This window comes from Eretmochelys imbricata, chromosome 1, assembly GCF_965152235.1.
Source record: "Eretmochelys imbricata isolate rEreImb1 chromosome 1, rEreImb1.hap1, whole genome shotgun sequence".
In the NCBI taxonomy this organism is placed as follows: domain Eukaryota; kingdom Metazoa; phylum Chordata; order Testudines; family Cheloniidae; genus Eretmochelys; species Eretmochelys imbricata.
Genome location: NC_135572.1, coordinates 64,470,001 through 64,489,753, shown reverse-complemented (window position 1 = coordinate 64,489,753; position 19,753 = coordinate 64,470,001). Strand labels below are relative to the sequence as shown.

General features: G+C 42.9%; 1 protein-coding gene across 1 annotated transcript in view; it reads left to right on the top strand.

Moving 5' to 3' along the window:
* Positions 1–19,228, top strand: part of RGCC (regulator of cell cycle) — a 34,004-nt gene extending 14,776 nt beyond the window's left edge. The window contains exons 3-5 of the mRNA XM_077806840.1: positions 15,307–15,420; positions 17,042–17,104; positions 19,002–19,228. Coding sequence (XP_077662966.1) covers positions 15,307–15,420; positions 17,042–17,104; positions 19,002–19,009 — 185 coding nt within the window. The 3' untranslated portion in view covers positions 19,010–19,228. The remainder of the gene's footprint in view (positions 1–15,306; positions 15,421–17,041; positions 17,105–19,001) is intronic.
* Positions 19,229–19,753: the final 525 nt, after the last annotated feature.

Below are 19,753 nucleotides of genomic sequence, written 5' to 3'. Positions count from 1 at the left end.
CCAAAGGGTCTCTGTGTCACAGTGACCAGTGCTCAGTAAGTGGCTATTCTGCTATAGATACATAAACAGGGGAATCCCAAGTAGGAGTAGAGAGGTTATTTTACCTCTGTGTTTGGCACTGGTGTGACTGCTGCTGGAATACCTTGTCCAGTTCTGGTGTCCACAATTCAAGAAGGGTGTTGAAAAATAGGAGAAGGTTCAGAAAAGAGTCACAAGAATGATTAAAGGAATTAGAAAATATGCCTGATAGGAGCTCAGTGTATTTAGCTTAACAAAGAGAAGGTTAGGGAGTGACTTGATTATAGTTTAAACTAAGCATCTATATGGGGAACAAATATGTCATCATGGGCTCTTCAGTCTAGCAGAGAAAGATGTAAAACACAGTCCAATGGTTAGAAGGTGAAGTTAGACAAATTCAGGCTGAAAATAACAGTGAAAGTAACTGACCATTGGAAGGTTTCAGAGTAACAGCTGTGTTAGCCTGTATTTGCAAAAAGAAAAGGAGTGCTTGTGGCACCTTAGAGACTAACCAATTTATTTAAATAAATTGGTTAGTCTCTAAGGTGCCACAAGTACTCCTTTTCTTTTGACCATTGGAACAATTTACCAGGGAGTGTAGTGGATTCTCCATCACTGACCATTTGTAAATCAAAATTGGATGTTTTTCTCAAAGCTATGCTCTAGGAATTATTTTGGGGAAGTTGTTATACAGGAGGTCAGACTAGATGGTCACAATGGTCACAATTCTGACCTTGGAATCTGAATCAACACAAGTGAGTATTAGAAGTATTCTTTTAACAATGCTTTGCCTAAAATGGCTAGGATGGTTTTTAAGGTAGGAGAAATGTACTCCTCTGGCCAATAACTTGATTTTCCATCAGTGAATGGGCAAGTGTATTTTCGCCTACTGAGAATGATAAAACTTGAACTCTTTAAATGGAGAAACAAACCATGATAGTACTTGAGATAACTGGAGGATGACCATTCCATTTTGTGGCAACTTTTTAGGTTTAAAATTTTTTGCTTTTGCTCTGCTTGGGAATAAAAACAAAACCCTTCAAAGGTTTCTGCAAAATCTCTCTCTTTGCGCTGGACCTCAAACTCTTAAAGCTTTGTAGAAACCAATACATCTCCATGAAACAGCATATTTTAGTGAAAATGTTCCAACTAGCTCTAGTTAGTAACCATTACAGAATGGGTTGTCAGTACTTTGACTGCTTGGAAAATGGGAAGAGAGAAAACCACAGTAATTGTTTTATAATTTATCAATCAAAGAGGGTTGTTAAAAATTCAGATCAGTATATACTTATAAAGAAAAATAATTGTGTGAATAGCCCTAGATCAATTTACAAACTACTAATGCTAGTGCTAAATTAAAGGTTGCTTAATTTATTTAAGTTGCCCTTGTAAGTATTCAGCAAAAGGGGCATGTTATTCGATCCAGTTACCTATAAACTGAACAGAAGCTTGTGAGTTGACATGCTTTAATCCCTGGTTTGAAATATAGCATCCTCTATCATTGTATGTGGTGAAAAGGGTACTACAATGAGGACTGTTTGAAAAATACATATCTCATTCAATTCAGCTGGTTCTAAAAGCTTTAAAACAGAAAATTGCTTGAAATTAGTTATGTTCTTTCCAATTGTAGTGTACTGAAAGGATTGGTATTTAGGCATTCTTCTTCACCAGTGTGTCAATGGACAAGACTCTTGGCCTCAGCGCTGTTTATATGAAGTGCTGTGAGTTGTTTGACTTTATTATAATGCTGGTGTTTATGCTGCCATAGTTAAAGTTGTCTGTATCTTCCATTGTTAATATCCTATTCATGGGGCACATAACTCGGCTATAAAGATGTTGTTTTAGTTGAAACTTGGTCTACAGGCTGTTCTCAGGAGGAAACATGTAATGTTTTTAAATGTGACTTACAATCTATTGGGCCTTACTTGATGTACAGTACAACACCAGGAAGACTCACATAATTAGAGGAGCAATGTCAATTGGAATGTTTTTTAGATTAGATAACTTTAAAAAGGTGTCGGATGGACCACCTTTTAAATGGTGCATTTAGAATTTTGCTGCAAGCATCTCAGAACTCTTCTCTAATCACAGCTGTGACATTTCAAGTGGATTGCATTTGATTTGGCAAAGGTGGGGTGGAAGTATAGGAGTGAAGAAGTCAAACTGGAATCATAAAAGAGGGCTAGAGATGAGCAACCCTTTTAAAGTGAAGGCTCTGGGGATGATCCAGGATCGAGAGGAATTTTTACTTCAGCTCCTGCGAGGCTCTAGTTTTAGGTGTGGCAGGTAATGCACTTCTGTGAGGGTCTCCCAGGCACAGTGAGTGTCTGGCCATTGCAGGAACTGACTCCTGGCAGGATAGGCACTGCTTGGAGCAGAGAGAGCCAGGCAAGCCCCTGGGCAGAGGGTATTATCCTCTAGCAGGAAGGAATATGCAGAAGAACATCATCTTTACTTTTTTTTAAACTGCAAAAGAAAATAATTATAAGTCTACTAGATGTGGGGGGGAGAATGCTCCCAGACAGGGAAGGAAAGTGAAGTTCTTTTCCTTTTTCTCTTTTCTTTTTAAACCAAAGGAACAAAATAAAACACTAGCCTGAGTACTTTTAGGGAGAACAAAGGTAACAAAACAAACACTACTTATGCTCATGACACAGATAAGGAAGGGACAACTGCTCATTCGTCAGAGGCCAAAGGTACACAGAAGAATTCTTATTCGAGTAGTGTCCCTATGGGTGCTCCACTTTAGGGGTCTGTGTGCCCCTGCACCTCTAATCGGAGATTTTTGGTAGCAGTGTCCCGTTGAGCTTGCGCATGTGCTCTCCCTCCCTCATGGTCTGACTCGAGGCTATTTAGCACTGCATGGGCGAACCCCCCTCACTTCCTTCTCTATCGCCTTTGGCCTCTGACAGAACTGATCAGTGTCCCTTCCTTATCTGTGTTATTAGCATACGTAGTGTTTGTTTTGTTACCTTTGTTCTCCCTAAAAGTACTCAGGCTAGTGTATTGTTTTATTTTATTCCTTTGGTTTAAAAAGAAAAGAGAAAAAGGAAAAGAACTTCACTTGCCTTCCCTGTCTGGGGGCATCTAGTAGACTTATATTTTTCTTTTTCAGTTTTTTTTTTAAGAAGACAATGTTCTTCTGTATAGTCCTCCCTGCTAGAGGATGACACCCCCTGCCCAGGGGCTTGCCTGGCTCTCTGTGCTCCAAGCGGTGCCAGGAGTCAGTTCCTGTAATGGCCAGACACTCACTGTGCCTGGGAGACCCTCACAGAAGTGCTTTACCTGCCATACCTAAAACTGCAGCCTCACAGGAGCTGGGAGCTGAAGTAAAAATTCCTCCCTATAGAGAAAACACTTCAGTCTGCAGGGTACTCCGGTGGGCATTGACCTTCAAAAGTGGTGAAGAGGAGAAGAGAGAGAGAGAGAGAGAGAGAGAAAGAAGAAGCAGCCACCATCAGACTCCCCCGGAAAGGCTCCTCCGAGCAACTAGCCAGTCAGAGGGGTGTTCCCCAGTGTGGCCATCTCGGCACCGATCCCGAGTACCTGGCCAGCCAGTGGGTCTCCCCAGAAGGGCACTGTTCCGCAGGAAGCTCTGGAAGCTGAAACCTGAGAAGGGGCTTCCTGCTGTGAGCTCTGCCCTGCTCTGAGCTCTGCTCTCCCCACCGACAAGGGGCTTCTGTAAGCTCTGTGCTGCTCTGAGTTCTATTCTGGGCAACTAATGCATGGAGAGGGCACAGTTACCGTACCATGTCTAAAAGAGCGACACAGAGAAGCCCTGCTGTCAGCTCTGCTTTGGCACCCAGACACCAGAGGCTTCCACCCTCATGCTCTGAGGCAACAGTACTGTCCCCTAAGGAGAAAGTTACCATACCATCTCTAAAAGAGCGGCATAGAGAAACCCTGTGGTACCAGATGCAACAAAACTCCCATCTAGGAAGTGTTCTGCACCTTCCCAACCATTGATACAGACTACAGACACTCCTCTGGGGTTCCGGATGAGCCCATGGTAACACAGGTGCTCTGATACTCTGGAGACCTGTGGCCTCAGTACCCAGGGAGAGACCATTACCATACCATCTCTAAAAAAAGTGGCACCAACAAACTTTTTGTACTGGGCAAAACTCTCATTTAGGGAGTGCTCTGCCCAACTATCGGTACTGACAGTGTACCACGGACCCTCCTCTGTGGTACCAAATGAACTCATGGTCCTCCAGGGTACCAGAGCTCATGCAGACCCGATGATTGGGGAAGAACCACAATCCCCATTACTTGGTACCAGGATCCCAGTATCGAGCACATCCCAGCACCCAGAATCGCTCTTAGCACTGGGCTGTATACTGCCAATACCTCAGTCAGCGGCACCTTTACCAATTGATGAATCTGACACTGGCCAGGAGAAGATCATTCCCTGGCCCCTCACGGTGGCCCACCACCACACTGCAAGGGTCCTCCCCAATTCCATCACACCAACTGCCTGTGCCTGCCTTCCTACCTCTCCCTCCCAAGGCCATATTGTAACTCTTCAGATGTATACACACTCATGGCGCAACTGTCTCTGGTGTCTCTCAGGGAGAGTCTACCAGATGGTTTGCTACAGCCTGGCACCTGAGCCAGGGCAGGAAAGCACCTGAGCCAGGACAGGAGAAAGCTTTTTCAGAACAGGAAAGAAGGGGGAAGAAAAAAAGAAACAAAAAGAACCTGAAGAGGAAGCTACCTCTTCAGCACACTTCTCCTCATCTCTCCCAGATGAGACTGTGCTGCCCACCCCTCATCACTAAGTGAAGATTTAAGAACTTTCTGGATCTTACCAAGAGGGTGGCAGACAAGCTGCAGATTCCCTTGCAGGCGGTGGCAGATACACATCACAGGTTGGTGGAAATTCTGCACACTACCTTTTCATCTAGAACTGTCCTCCTAAATAATGAGCTGATTCTAGATCCTACCAAAATCATCTGGCAGAGTTAGCCTCCATCGCACCAACCAGCAACAGAGTATAAACAAAAACAACCCTACATCTCTACCCAAAGAGGCAGACTTTGTTTTCAACATCCTCAACCCAACTCCATCATAGTGGATGTGGTTAATGCATGAAGCAAGCAACATAATGCCAAGTCAACAATGATCAGGCTTCGCAAGATGGCATATTCATCGACAACGTTACTGTTTAGAGCCATAAATTACCAAATTGTCATGGCCAAAACAATTTTTTGTTAATCTTGGGAATCCCAGGATGTTTCTGAAACATTACTGGAAACACAAAAAGAACAGATTCAGACCATTCTTAGGGAAGGTCAGTTAATAGCCAGACCGGTCCTAGAGACACCACTGGATGTAGCTGTTACAGCTGCCCGCCCAGTCTCCATGACAGTGATACTGAGGTGGGTTCTTTTTTGTTCACTACACCTCTCTAGATTGGAAGTCTGTAGCTCTTTGGACAATTTGAAGGGCCAAACTCTTTGCGGAGAAGACAGATTTTCTCTCCACATCATGAAGGATTCTCGGACCGAAGAACACTCCGTAGGAATCTACACTGTGGAACAGAAGAGAAGCTATACCTCTCAACCACACCACAGATCACAATCTTCTCAATACTCACCATCTCTGTGCTGTTATGAGCTACAGTGTAAGACACCCAGGGCTCAAAAGTGAGAACAGTCTGCACCCCAGTCCATGACCTCTCAAACGGCCTCTTATAAGCCCTTTGATGAGCTGGTCGGAGGCCTGAACAATGATACCTTACAGCATCAGCTGCCATCTATACACCTGTCATGCCACTCAGAAGTCACCTTACGTTACTTCTCAGCAGTTAGGACCACCTCTAGAGCAAAGAGATTGATTTCTAGCCCTGAACCTACAGGTGCCTACTTCCATATCTCAATACAATCATTGTACAGGAGATTTCCTACTGCTTACCTTTGGGGCAGGATCATTATAGGTACAGACTGCTCCACACAGGGTATTCTCCAAGGTTCACTTCATTGTAGTGACATACTAACCCCGATACAGTGACTTTATCAGCACCAACCTGATGCAGTACAAGCGAGAGCGCTCCTCTCACTACCCACATTCACCACCTGGGGACACGTGTCTCCCTAATATGCTACACAACAACAAGGTTCAGGACAAATGACCTTCCATATCACTCTTTTGGGGCTAGGGGCTGTCAGGAGTGCCTGTGCACAAACTCTGCCTTTCGTCAAAAACAACACACAAAGGTTATGATGGACTTAATGTGACCTGTATGTTTTGTATAAACTGCCAAGGAGCTGCCAGATCTCCCTCCCTCTGCAAGACATCATTCAAACTTTGGAATTGATGCATCCATCACAATGTGCTCATCTCAGCTGTCTGTCTACAAGGGATACAGAACGGGGTAACCAACAGTCTCAGTTGGAATTTTCTCACGACAATGAGTGTATACTGAATTCACAGGTGCTTCAAGCTATAGCCACCCCTTGGAGAACCCAACCTATGGATCTCTTTGCTACTTACTGGAACAAGAAAGGTCCTTGTTACTGCTCCGGGACCGGCTCGGGGAAACGTTCACTGGCAGTTGCCCTCATCTTTCCAGCGGACAGGGCCCATTTGTATGTCTTTTCCCAGTTTCCTACCCTATCCAAGAATCTGTTGAAAATTCAACAAAACAAGTGAGAGTTATTGTGATTGCCCCTCTTGACTATGACAAGTCTGGCTCCCTTACCTGATGCAGATGGCAATATGCCCTCCTGTTCCTCTGATGTCAGCCCATTCCTCACCCTCTCTCTCAAAACAATGGGCTGACCCTTCACCCCAACCAATGGGTCCTCCACCTCCAGGCTTGGATCTTTTTGTTCCAAGGCTTAGAAGCCGAATGCTCTGACAAGCTGAAACACATGTTGCAACACAACCACAAGTTGACCACTCCCCATACCTATCTACAAAATAGAAACAACTCCAAGTTTGTACCATTCCAAATGGATAGACCCAACCTCATCTTTCCTCCCTTTTTAAACTCTCACTCAGCTCCCTTATGGTACATCTCATGGCAAAAATGGTTTCCCACTTGGAGTTTTCTCAACTACTAATGCATAGACTCTTTAAGGGCATTGGGACTCTCTCTTCCCCCATGTGACACCACCCACTCCAGCCTGGGACTTTAATCTAGTTCTCAGGGCTTGGACTAGACCTCCCTCTGAGTCCAGGGCAACTTGTTCTCTCTCACACCTGTCCATGATGACAGCATTTCTAATTGCCATCACCTCAGCTAGGCACACAGGAGAAATAGCAGCACTATTCATGGCCTTTGTCTTTTAAAAAAAAACAAAACAAAAAACCAAAACTCTAAGGCCATATTCCAAGTTTCTCCCTACTTTTTCTGCACTTTCCATATGAATCAACAGATCCACCTCCCTGTTTTTTCCCAAAACCACATTGTGACAACTGGGAGACAATAGTGCATATAATAGAAGGACATGAATATTCTACTTGGACAGGACTAAGGACTTCAGGAAATCCCCTAAGCTCTTCCTTTCATCTACAGAAAGGTTCTAAAGCTCTGTGATATCTCTTCAAAGACTATCCAAATGTGTCTCTAGTTGCATTAACCACTTAGCAAGGGTGCAACTTGCTCCCGTCCATACGCACTCCATGAGATCAGTTCCTACCTCAATCTCCCCATTCTGTAGAGCAATGTTTGGGGCCTCTGTCCATACTTTCACAGAACATTATGTGATCACTGAAGATTTGGCCGCTGACACCATCTTCGACTCCACAGTACTCTCTATAGTAAAAGACTCCGCTCTGAAGTCCCAGCCTCCAGTGGTGGGTACTGCTCCGGAGTCACCTAAAGTGGAGCACCCATAGGGACACTACTCAAAGAAGAAGAGGAAGTTACTCACCTTGTGCAGTAATGATGGTTCTTCGAGATGTGTGTCCCCATGGGTGCTCCACAACCCGCCCTCCTCCCCTCTTCTTCGGAGTTCTCTATAGGACTCTGTGGTAGAGAAGGAAGTGAGGGGGGTTCGCCCGTGCAGTGCTGAATAGCCTTGAGGCAGACCACGAGGGAGGGAGAGCACATGCACGGGCTCATTGGGACTCTGCTACCAAAAATCTCCAATTAGAGGTGTAGGGGTACACAGACACCTAAAGTGGAGCACCCATAGGGACACACATCTCGAAGAGCCATTGTTACTGCACAAGGTGAGTAAGTTCCTCTTCATGGGGTCTTCTAGTCACTACCTCTCAAGGAGGTGGATTTACTACAGTGACATAAAAACCCTTTCTGTTGCTTTAGCAAGTGTCTTCACTACAGCAGTGTAGGTGCAGCAGTAGCACTGTAGTGCAGTCATGCCCAGGGAAACACCAAAAAACAAGCACAACTAAATCATCTGTAGGTATCCCGCCTAAGCAGAATCACCATCACCATCAGCACTGAGCAGCAGCCATTGCGGTAAAGCATAATGAGGTTTAAACTTGTCTCCTGGGAGATGTCCTAATTAAATGAAGTGCATTATTGAATTCAAATTCAAATGTTAGTTTTGTAGAACTACATTTTTCAGGTTGTTGGCTCCTAATGTGGGAGCTGGCAGCTCTAGGTATCACACAATAACAACTCTTCCGTTCACTGGAACTGTGACTAATACTTTTCAAGAACTGGGTGTCATGGGGCCATTATTATGAAAAGAGGCACAGGTCCCCTGGCCTCAGAAGTGTTGAATTTTTTGTTGAAAAAACCTAAAAGCTTTGCCCCACATCCCGAACCAAATAACATATTTAAGGGGTTTAGACCTATTGCTTTTCCATAACACATTTAGCCTTTCTCCACAAGTCCTATAAAATAAGAGTGCAGAATATCATCTCTGTAGGAGGTATCATGGGCTGGCATCTCAGAGCCCTGTATAAAAGAACTATATTAAAAAATATTATCCAAAGACACAAGATCTAAAAAAGCAGAGGGAGTGATATCAAGAGTTATAGACAAAGGAAATGAGATTTTGAAGAAAGGTAGAGTAGATTAGGCAGAAAGAGGGAGGAAAAATTTGTCAGAGGTAGGAACAAATGACGTTTCACTCCCCTATGGTGGTCAGATTGTGTGAAGTGTCAGAAGCATCTGTTGCTAATAATAGTGGCTGATGTGCATCTCTGTTCTCAATGTAATTTTGCATACTGCCTTAGATTATCGCACGTTGTATTTATTCAGCATTGACATTGCAATTGCAGTGTTACACCCTGACCCTGCTTTTGTGGGGCTATGTTTGCTACAAGTTTTTAAATGGTATTTTAAAAACAGTTCAGTTTAACACATTTTGTCTTGCCATTGTGAATCAGGCAAGGCACATAAGGACTTCAACTGAGGTGGCGTAGCTACTGAATTTGATGAAATTACACAAGGGATAAATTTGGCACACTGACATTTCTCTCTCCTGCGCTTATTCTGGAGGGTGTCTGAGATTAAGCGCTTTCTAACATATAGACATTGAAACACTGGTTTTGAAATCATGGATGATCTAATGGTCCCTTCTGGCCTTAAAAATCGATGAATCTGTTCTATAACCTTTCAGGCATTCTGCCTGATGCTTCTTGCAGAAATTTTTTGTCTGAGGGTGCAGACATTTACCATACGTGTAGTTTGACTTCTGTATTTAAGGAGGGGCCACTCCAGTCAGGCCAACGGGGACGTCTGTGTATGTGTGTGGCATATTCCATGCCTGCCCACATGGATGCTATTTCAGATTTTTTGGCAGGGGGAGGGAGATGGTCAACTTTAATTGTAATTCTAGGGGCTGACAACTGAAAACTCTTGTTTTTTGGCAGATAACTTAGAAATTATCTGACAGGAGCACTGTATCTAATTCCTATATCAAGAAAGAAAAATAAATAAATATTAGACCCTCTCAGCTCTAATACTAATGTGTTCTGACCAGTGTTCCCTCAAATTTTTTACATCCATGTGTGGAATGAATTTTGTTATGTGCACAAATATGGAGGAGATGTGTGACATATCACCTTCATATTGATGCACATAACAAAATTCATGTGGTGGGGGTGGGGTCGAGGAGTTCAGAGTGTGGGAGGGGGCTCGCGGCTGGGGCAGAGGGTTGGAGTGTGGGGGGATGAGAGCTCTGGCTGGGGGGGTAGGGCTGGGGATGAGGGGTTTGAGGTGCTGGAGGGAGCACAGGCCTGGGGCAGGAGATGAATGCTCCAGCTAGGGGTGAAGGCTCTGGGGTGGGTCTGGCGATGAGGGGTTCGGGGTGTGGGAGGGGGCTCGGGGCAGAGGGTTAGGGTATTGTCTCTGGGGTGTAGCTGGGGATGAGGGGTTTGGGATGCAGGCTTCCCTGGGGCCGTGGAGGGGGGAAAGGACTCCCCCACAGCCCTCTCCCCGGCTGCGGCAGCTCAGGTGGTGCTGGGTTGGGCTGAGGGAGGGGCTCCTCTCTCCCGGGCATGGCAAGTTTGGGGCAGGTCCGTGCTGGGGCCAACGGGGAGAGACATCTCTCCCCGCCACAGCCCTGAGCCCCTGTGCGGGGGTTAATAGGCAGCCACGCAGCTGGTTCTGACATCTTGTGGCAAGTCACTTAAGGGACACTGGTTAGCTTTAAAACTTTAAAGTATATTCTTTCTCAAATACTCTTACTAAAGTCAGAGGGGACCATCGTGGTCATCTAGTCTGACCACCTGCACACTGCAGGATACAGAACCTCACCCACTCACTCCTGTAATAGAACTGTAGCCTCTGGCTGAGTTACTGAAGTCCTCAAATCATGGTTTAAAGCAGGGGTCGGCAGCCTTCGGCACATGGCACATCAGGGTAATCTGCTGGCAGGCTGCGAGACATTTTGTTTATGCTGACTGTCTGCAGGCACGGCCCCCTGTAGCTCCCAGTGGCCGCGGTTTGCCGTTCCCAACCAATGGGAGCTGTGGGAAGCGGCACACATCTAGTGTTCCTTCCCCAGTCATTGGGGATTTTTGCTACAGGCAGTCACCAATGGGCCACATGCATTGTAGGCAGTCCTGTCATACCATCCCCTCCAGAAATTTATCAGGCTCAGTCTTGAAGCTAGATAGGTTTTTTGCCCCCACTGCTCCCCTTGGGAGGCTGCTCTAGAATTTCACTCCTCTGATGGTTAGAAACCTTTACCTAGTTTCAAGCCTAAACTTGTTGAAGGCCAGTTCATATCCATTTGTTCTGGGGTCCACATTGCAGTGCTTAATTTAAAGAACTCCTCTCCCTCCTTGGTATTTCTCCCTCTGATGTATTTATAGGGAGCAATCATATCTCCCCTCAGCCTTCTTTTGGTTGGGTTAAACAAGTCAAGCTCTTTGAGTCTCCACTCATAAGGTAGGTTTTCCATTCCTCAGATCATCCTAGTAGCCCTTCTCTGCATCTGTTCCAGTTTGAATTCACCTTTCTTGAACATTGGAGACCAGAATTGCACACTGTATTCCAGATGAGGTCTCACCAGTGCCCTGTCTCATGGTACTAACACTTCCCTGTCTCTACTGGAAATACATTTTCTGAAGCACCCCAGGACTGCATTAGCCTTTTTCAAGGCTGAATCACATTGACGGTTCATATTCATTCTGTGATCAACCAATACACCCAGGCCTGTCTTGGTCCTCTGTCACTTCCAACTGATAAGTCCCCAGCTTATAGTAAAAATTCTTTTTGTTAGTCCCTAAGTGCATGACGTTGCACTTTGTACTACTAAATATAATCCCATTTCTATTACTCCAGTTTACAGTGTCATCCAGATCGTCTTGTATGATGTTTCAATCCTCCTCCATATTGGCAATACCTCACAACTTTGTGTCATCCACAAATTTTATTAGCACACTCCCACTTTTCATGCCAAGGTCAATAATAAAAATGTTAAATAAGATGCATCAGTCTTGGGATCCCTGAGGAACTCCACTGGTAACATCCCTCTAGCCTGACGGTTCATCTTTCAGTATGACCTATTGTAGTCTCCTCTTTAACCAGTTCCTGTTCACCTTTCAGTTCTCATATTCATCCCCATCTTTTCCAGTTTAACTAATAATTTCTCTTGTGTAACTGTATCAAATGCCTTACTGACATCCAGGTAGATTAGAGCTACTGCATTTCTTTTGGCTAAAAAAATTAGTTATCTTCTCAAAGAAAGATATTAGTAACTTTGTCAAGAATCAGAGGGTAATCATGTTAGTCTGTATCCACAAAAACAACAAGGAGTCCGGAGGCACCTTAAAGACTAACAGATTTATTTGGGCACAAGCTTTCGTGGGTTTAAAAAAAAAACAACTTCAGATGCATAGAGTGAAAATTACAGATGCAGGCATTATTATACTGACACATGAAGAGAAGGGAATTACCTCACAAGTGGAGAACCAGTGTTGATGCTACCTGTCAGTTCTGAGTCATGCATGGACATGTGACTGGCCCATGTGACTCCAAAACTCCATATTGTAGCTGGGATTCTACACGGGGGAGGGAGTGGTGTCCACCCACAAGAGAAAGTCTATTTAAACCCTGGGGAGACCCCTCCATTTTGTCTTCAGCTGGCTCAACAGAGAGCCTCTCCACCCCCAAGGATACCTGAAAGAAACTGGAACAAAGGACAGCAACTACAGGGGGTGTGAGTGATTGCTGGACCCAGACTAGAAGGAGACTAGTCTGTAAAAGGAAGCTTGCTGGAATTCCTCTGAGGGTGAGGTTTTTATCTGTATTCAGTTTTCTTACTGTATTAGAGATAGACTTGCATGTTCTATTTTATTTTGCTAGGTAATTCACTTTGTTCTGTCTGTTACTACTTGAAACCACTTAAGTCCTACTTTCTGTATTTAATAAAATCACTTTTTACTTATTAATTAACCCAGAGTATGTATTAATACCTGGGGCGGGGTGCAAACGGTTGTACATATCTCTCTATCAGTGTTATAGAGGGTGAACAATTAGAGTTTACCCTGTATAAGCCTTATACTGGGTAAAACTGATTTATCTGGGGGTTGGACAAGTCCAGACAAGCTATCTCACCCCTTCCCATGGGGCTGGATGCGTTGCATCCGAGAGTGCTAAAGGAATTGGTGGATGTGATTACAGAGCCATTGGCCATTATCTTTGAAAACTCATGGCGATCCGGGGAAGTCCCGGATGACTGGAAAAAGGCCAACATAGTGCCAATCTTTAAAAAAGGGAAGAAGGAGGATCCTGGGAACTACAGGCCAGTCTGCCTCACCTCAATCCCCGGAAAAATCATGGAGCATGTCCTCAAGGAATCAATTCTGAAGCACTTAGAGGAGAGGAAGGTGATCAGGAACAGTCAGCATGGATTCACCAAGGGAAAGTCATGCCTGACTAACCTAATTGCCTTCTATGATGAGATAACTAGTTCTGTGGATGAAGGGAAAGCAGTGGACGTGTTATTCCTCGACTTTAGCAAAGCTTTTGACACGGTATCCCACAGTATTCTTGTCAGCAAGTTAAAGTAGTATGGGCTGAATGGATGCACTACAAGGTGGGTAGAAAGTTGGCTAGATTGTCGGGCTCAACGGGTAGTGATCAATGGCTCCATGTCTAGTTGGCAGCCGGTTTCTAGCGGAGTGCCCCAAAGGTCGGTCCTGGGGCCGGTTTTGTTCAATATCTTCATTAATGATCTGGAGGATGGTGTGGATTGTACCCTCAGCAAGTTTGTGGATGACACTAAACTGGGAGGAGTGGTAGATACGCTGGAGGGCAGGAATAGGATACAGAGGGACCTAGACAAATTGGAGGATTGGGCCAAAAGAAATCTGATGAGGTTCAACAAGGACAAGTGCAGAGGCCTGCACTTAGGACGGAAGAATCCAATGCACCGCTACAGACTAGGGACCGAATGGCTAGGCAGCAGTTCTGCAGAGAAGGACCTAGGGGTGACAGTGGATGAGAAGCTGGATATGAGTCAGTGTGCCCTTGTTGTCAAGAAGACCAATGGCATTTTGGGATGTTTAAGTAGGGGCATTGCCAGCAGATCGAGGGACGTGATCGTTCCCCTCTATTCGACATTAGTGAGGCCTCATCTGGAGTATTGTGTCCAGTTTTGGGCTCCACACTGCAAGAAGGATGTGGAGAAATTGGAAAGAGTCCAGCGAAGGGCAACAAAAATGATTAGGGGTCTGGAATACATGACTTATGAGGAGAGGCTGAGGGAACTGGGATTGTTTAGTCTACGGAAGAGAAGAATGAGGGGGGATTTGATAGCTGCTTTTAACTACCTGAAAGGTGGATCCAAAGAGGATGGATCTAGACTATTCTCAGTGATAGCAGATGACAGGACAAGGAGTAATGGTCTCAAGTTGCAGTGGGGGAGATTTAGGTTGGATATTAGGAAAAACTTTTTCATTAGGAGGGTGGTGAAGCACTGGAATGCGTTACCTAGGGAGGTAGTGGAATCCCCTTCCTTAGAAGTTTTTAAGGTCAGGCTTGACAAAGCCCTGGCTGGGATGATTTAGTTAGGATTGGTCCTGCTCTGGGCAGGGGGTTGGACTAGATGACCTCCAGAGGTCCCTTCCAATTCTGACATTCTATGGACCCCATTGGAAGTTGAGCATCTGAGTGTTAAAGACAGGAACATTTCTTAAACTGCTTTCAATTAAGCCTACAGCTGTTAGGGAATGTGATTCAGACCTGCGTCTGGGTTTGCAGCAGTCTAGTGGGTCTGGCTCAAAATAGGCCGGGCACTGAAGTCCCAAGCTGGGAGGGCAGGAAAAGCAAGGGTAGAAGTAGTCTTGGCACATCAGTTGGCAGCCCCAAGGGGGTTTCTGTGATCCAACCCATCACAGTGGCCATGCATCTGAAGAAGTGGGTTTTTTACCCACAAAAGCTTATGCTCAAATAAATCTGTTAGTCTTTAAGGTGCCACCGGACTCCTTGTTGTATTAGTAACTTTGTGACTACTTCCTGAATACAACAACTGAAACAACTGTAGAAAAATATACAATTACTTTCTATCATTTAGGCTACTTACTTTTTGCAGTTCACCAAACTTGGAACAGATCATTTAACTTTAGGAAACATCCTAACAGTCCTTTCTTATCATAATCACTTGTTAATCACTGTGTTTATAAACAAAATTCTGACTCCCTGTCTCAGGCTCACAAGCTGGGAGCAGCACATCTCTTGTCTCCTCTGTGGAACTCATTCGATTGCACACACAGGCTGCCTCCCCATACCCCCTCCCCCCATACCACTCCCAAACTCCACCTATGATGTTTACATTTTTTGTTTTGTTTTGTTACTGTTATAAACCTGCCATGGGCACTGGTTTTAATTTCTAATGCTTAGAATTTGTTTTACAGGTGCAGATTCACTCTACAGAAATAGTTTTAGCTTCAGTGATGAAAAACTTAACTCTCCAACAATGTCAGTTCCAACTCCAACTTTACCATCTCCAGCAGTAACTCCTTGTAAAGGTAAATCTCATAATAATCTTATTTTAAGTGTTTTAAGTTTCTTCTGAACTCTGAGTGGTGCAGACTCATCTCTGTAAAATGTTAATCTACTGATATTTAAGATGCGAACAAACTCCTGAGTGTTAGTATTAAGACTACTTCAAACATAAGTCCTACTAGTATCTATGCTAAACACAATGGCACACTAGGTGTAATGTCTGCAATAACCAATGGTTCACAGGTGGGCCTGCCAATTCTATTAGCTATGAATCTACAGCATTAAAGAAAACATTAGTTTTTGGCTGATCTAAAATTGTGATGTGTCTTACTAAACAACTCCTTGAATGGGTTTATTTTCATTGTAGAGTTAACTCATGGTACAACTTGAATGTTGTCTAAGTCATCCTGTGCACACAAAAATGCTTGAGTGCAGCGGTGCTTTTAATGTGAGTTGGCTGGCCTGTCAGGGTGGATAGGCTACAACTTGAGTTAGCATAACTTGTCAGCTGCTGACACAATTCCTCTTTGCAGTATCACTGCTCTCACTTGAGCTAGGCTAACTTGAGAGGCCTTAACTTGAGCGCAGATAACTTACGCCTTTTCTGAAGAGTGATGTCTGCACTGCAGCTGGGAGTATGCTGTATTAGCTCTGCTTGTGCTAGCATGCTAAAAATAGCTGTGTAGCTGTAGCTCACAAAAGCTTATGCTCAAATAAATTTGTTAATCTCGAAGGTGCCAAAAGTACTCCTTTTCTTTTTGCGAGTACAATAGTGTGTAGGGTGTCAATGCAGAGGTGCTTAGGGTCACACCTACCCGTATGTGAACACACATGCTGACATGCCATATATTTAATTTAAATTCCTTACATAACCTAAGCTAAGGCAATATTAAGGCTGTGCAATTGAGCACCCATTACAGGGAATGTGGAGGGATTTACTTAGGAGGAAAGATTAAAAAGCTACATATCTACAGTTTGATTAAGCCATCTAAGGGGAGGTGGGGACATAACCTTACAAGTATCAGAAGAATTAACTATTTACCTTGGTACTGGGAGGGGTAATAATGAGGAGTAATGGGATCCAATTAAGTTGGTAGCAGAGACTTAGCAAAGAATTAGACTGACTGTCCGGAAACTATTTCTGAGAGCAAGGTTTATTTAATTGTGGAATAGTCTCTAGAAGGAAGTGATAGAAGCCACTTGCAATATTAAAAAACTAGATTGGACAGAATACTAGAATATATACATAAATAACAATTCTTCACTATCAAGGAGTGGACATCTAAGAGTGATGGAAAAAGCTTAACTTCTAATTTTTAAGGAAACAAAATGAGTTTTGCTCTAATGTCATCATGTGACTAACTCCCTAAAATAAAGGAATCAAAATTTTAGGCCAGATATCAGGACAGTCTTTTCTCTGAAGCATTTGGACATTGCAGTAGGACTATTAAAGGAAGAGGTCAAGGTCAGAGAGGTCTCTGAAGATAATCAAGAGGAGGTGAGATACTACTGGGAATAATGTTGGGAGTTGTCCTTCAAAATTCAAGTGGTTTCTAATGGCCTTTATTTGCCATTATTTATCAGTGACAGAGACTTACATTTTTCACTTATAAACAGTGCTGACCTTATTCTTTTATTTTGCAGCAAAGCTTGGGGACACAAAAGAACTAGAAGACTTTATTGCTGATCTTGACAGGACATTAGCAAGTAAGTAGATTCACTTTGTGTGGTACCTTAAAAATGATAAGGAGTACTTGTGGCACCTTAGAGACTAACCAATTTATTTGAGCATGAGCTTTCGTGAGCTAAAGTATTTACAATGCAATACATCAGCAGAGATGGGGTTGTGGGGTGGGAACAGTATTTTTACAAAATTTCCTTTAAAATATTAGAGTTCTTTTTGTGTCTTTGTTGTGGGAGAAGTAATGGGGTAGAACATGGGGACAGATCTGCCTTTCTCCATGTATTTGTACTTTTAGGTCTCTCTAGTCTGCTTTTCCTGTCTGATAGTGTGATCATATGCTACATAGATGCGCTCATTTATCCACTCCCCTCCCTCCTTGTATATATTCCCATTTTTTAACAGCCAAATGCAACTTGATTTTGACTAACACCTTCTTACATATAGCATTTTTGGGACATAAAACAAACCATATATCATGAAGTTGCTTTGATAGTGCACCTATTATGCAAGCAAGAGTTCTTCAAAAACTGATTCAACACTGTGAAAAACAGGCTTGTGTCTCATAGTCCTATACGTCTAAATAACTGGCCAGTAACTATGAATGACTGGTATAAATGTAAGTATTAGACTGCTGTCATTGTCTTTACAAAATGATTATGGAATGGAAGTCCATACCTTATACTTTAAATTTAAAAAAAAAAAATCAGTTGATCTAGTCTCCATTAAATACAGACCAAATTTGTCACTACCTGACAATCTGTTATTCAGTTGCTATTGTTTGGCTCTTCATCAGACTATATGGAAAAACACTTCTCTTTTTAAATATTGTGTTACATCTATTCCCCTTCTCACCGTTTGCCTGTGCTGTTCATTTGGGCCATGGTCTTGTATTCCTTTGCATGCAAACAGAGTGAGCCCACTGGGCCCTAAATAAGCAGTACAAACAAAGAATGAAAGGAGTAATACAAATTGATGGTGGGAATTTTTTTTAAATCCTTTGTTTTTCCTTCTTTGTATTTTTTAAGCCTTAGTTGATTTGCCTTGAGTTTAACTCAAGATGACTTCTTTTATGATCGTAAACTTGTGTTATGATCTGGCTTATTGGTGTTTAGCCTTTGCTGTCTTCTCACTTGTATCTTAATTCTGGCCTAGTTTCACTTATTTTAAGTATTTTCTTATTTACTATCTTTTGCAATGGATTCATTCTAGAGCTATCCATTCTTTACCAGTGAGATTAAATTTATTAATCTGTAGACCCTTTTCAGAAGGGCAGAGAGTCAGGAGATTTGGTATTCAAGGAAGAGCGAAACCCAAAAAGGAGAGTCTGATACAACCTTTTCTTTGGGTTTTTGCTGCTAGGGCTTTCACAGCTGTATTGCAGGTGACTTTTTTGGGCTGTCTGTTTCATACTGACTTCATAAGATTGTCCATTTCATAATGCAGGGCAAGTTGAGAGGTTGAATGCCACCTGCTGCTGCTATAGTGCATTCTAATAAGACAATGGTCCATGGTTTTTCAACCCTGTCTTATTCATTCACAATGTAACGGCCTCTACTTTCACATACCAACTTTATATTTGACTCTGTAATGCAGTGAAGAAGACCAACTTCAGTCTTATATTACTATCACATATTTTGAGTTCTACTATATAGTTGGGGTTATATAACAGCCTACATTTACTTGTGCAGATGCCTTTTGGTACCTAAGACACACACTAGAGCAGTGATTTTCTTAAACCATTACAACTTTACAATCTTTATAACTTTTTGGCTTCTCTATATATTTTTTGGCTTTCTCCCCTTTCATGTCAGTTAAACAGCAGAGAATTTAAGAAACGGGACATCAAATATGACATTTTGTAAGTGAAATGTAATCTTGCTAAGTGTAGCATTTGGGATCTCTCATCTTTCATGTTTACAGGTATGTGAAGCAAGGGGATTTTTGGCATCATCCCTGTCTACAGATAATTCCTTGAAAGATGCAATGAAGACCTAGTGTGTGGATCACTGAAAGCTGCTGCCATGTCTGACAACTGTCAACTTTGCTATCCAGCATATTCATCTTCTGAACATAACAATAGTCACCTTCTCTAAGCATTTAACTGATGACATCAGTTTTGTTACTTTGCGGCAGGCAGGATCAGATAATTTAAATGTGCAGTTACTATATTTTTTTCTTAAAAATATAGCTTAAATTTTAATTTAAAATTGCTTTTATGAAAATATATTTGTAATTTTATATAGTTGGAAACTTTAATGCTTTTAATATATTTTTGTATACAAATAAAACCTGAACTGAAATCAAGCTGTCTAAAATCTCTCTGCGGGTTTAAGAAGATTGAAACTTAATAAATTAAACTTATCTCGGTTCCTGAGAACATGCATTAGCTTTTAAAATGTCTGATAACTTACTTCATGATAGGCAAAATAACAAAATGCAGGCTTTATGCAAAACTTTACATTTTTCTCAATTAAAGGGCCAAAGTTGGTAATTGTGAGTATTACATATTATTTTAAATACCTAGGGAATAGAATAAATTGAGCCGAATGCTGATCTCACAGTAGAATAAGTCTTGTATAATTCTGCGGACTTCAGTACCCCTTAGATTTGTGTGTGTAAGAGCTTTCAAGCCCTATCTAAGAGACCCCTTAATGAACTTCCAAGCTTTGGTG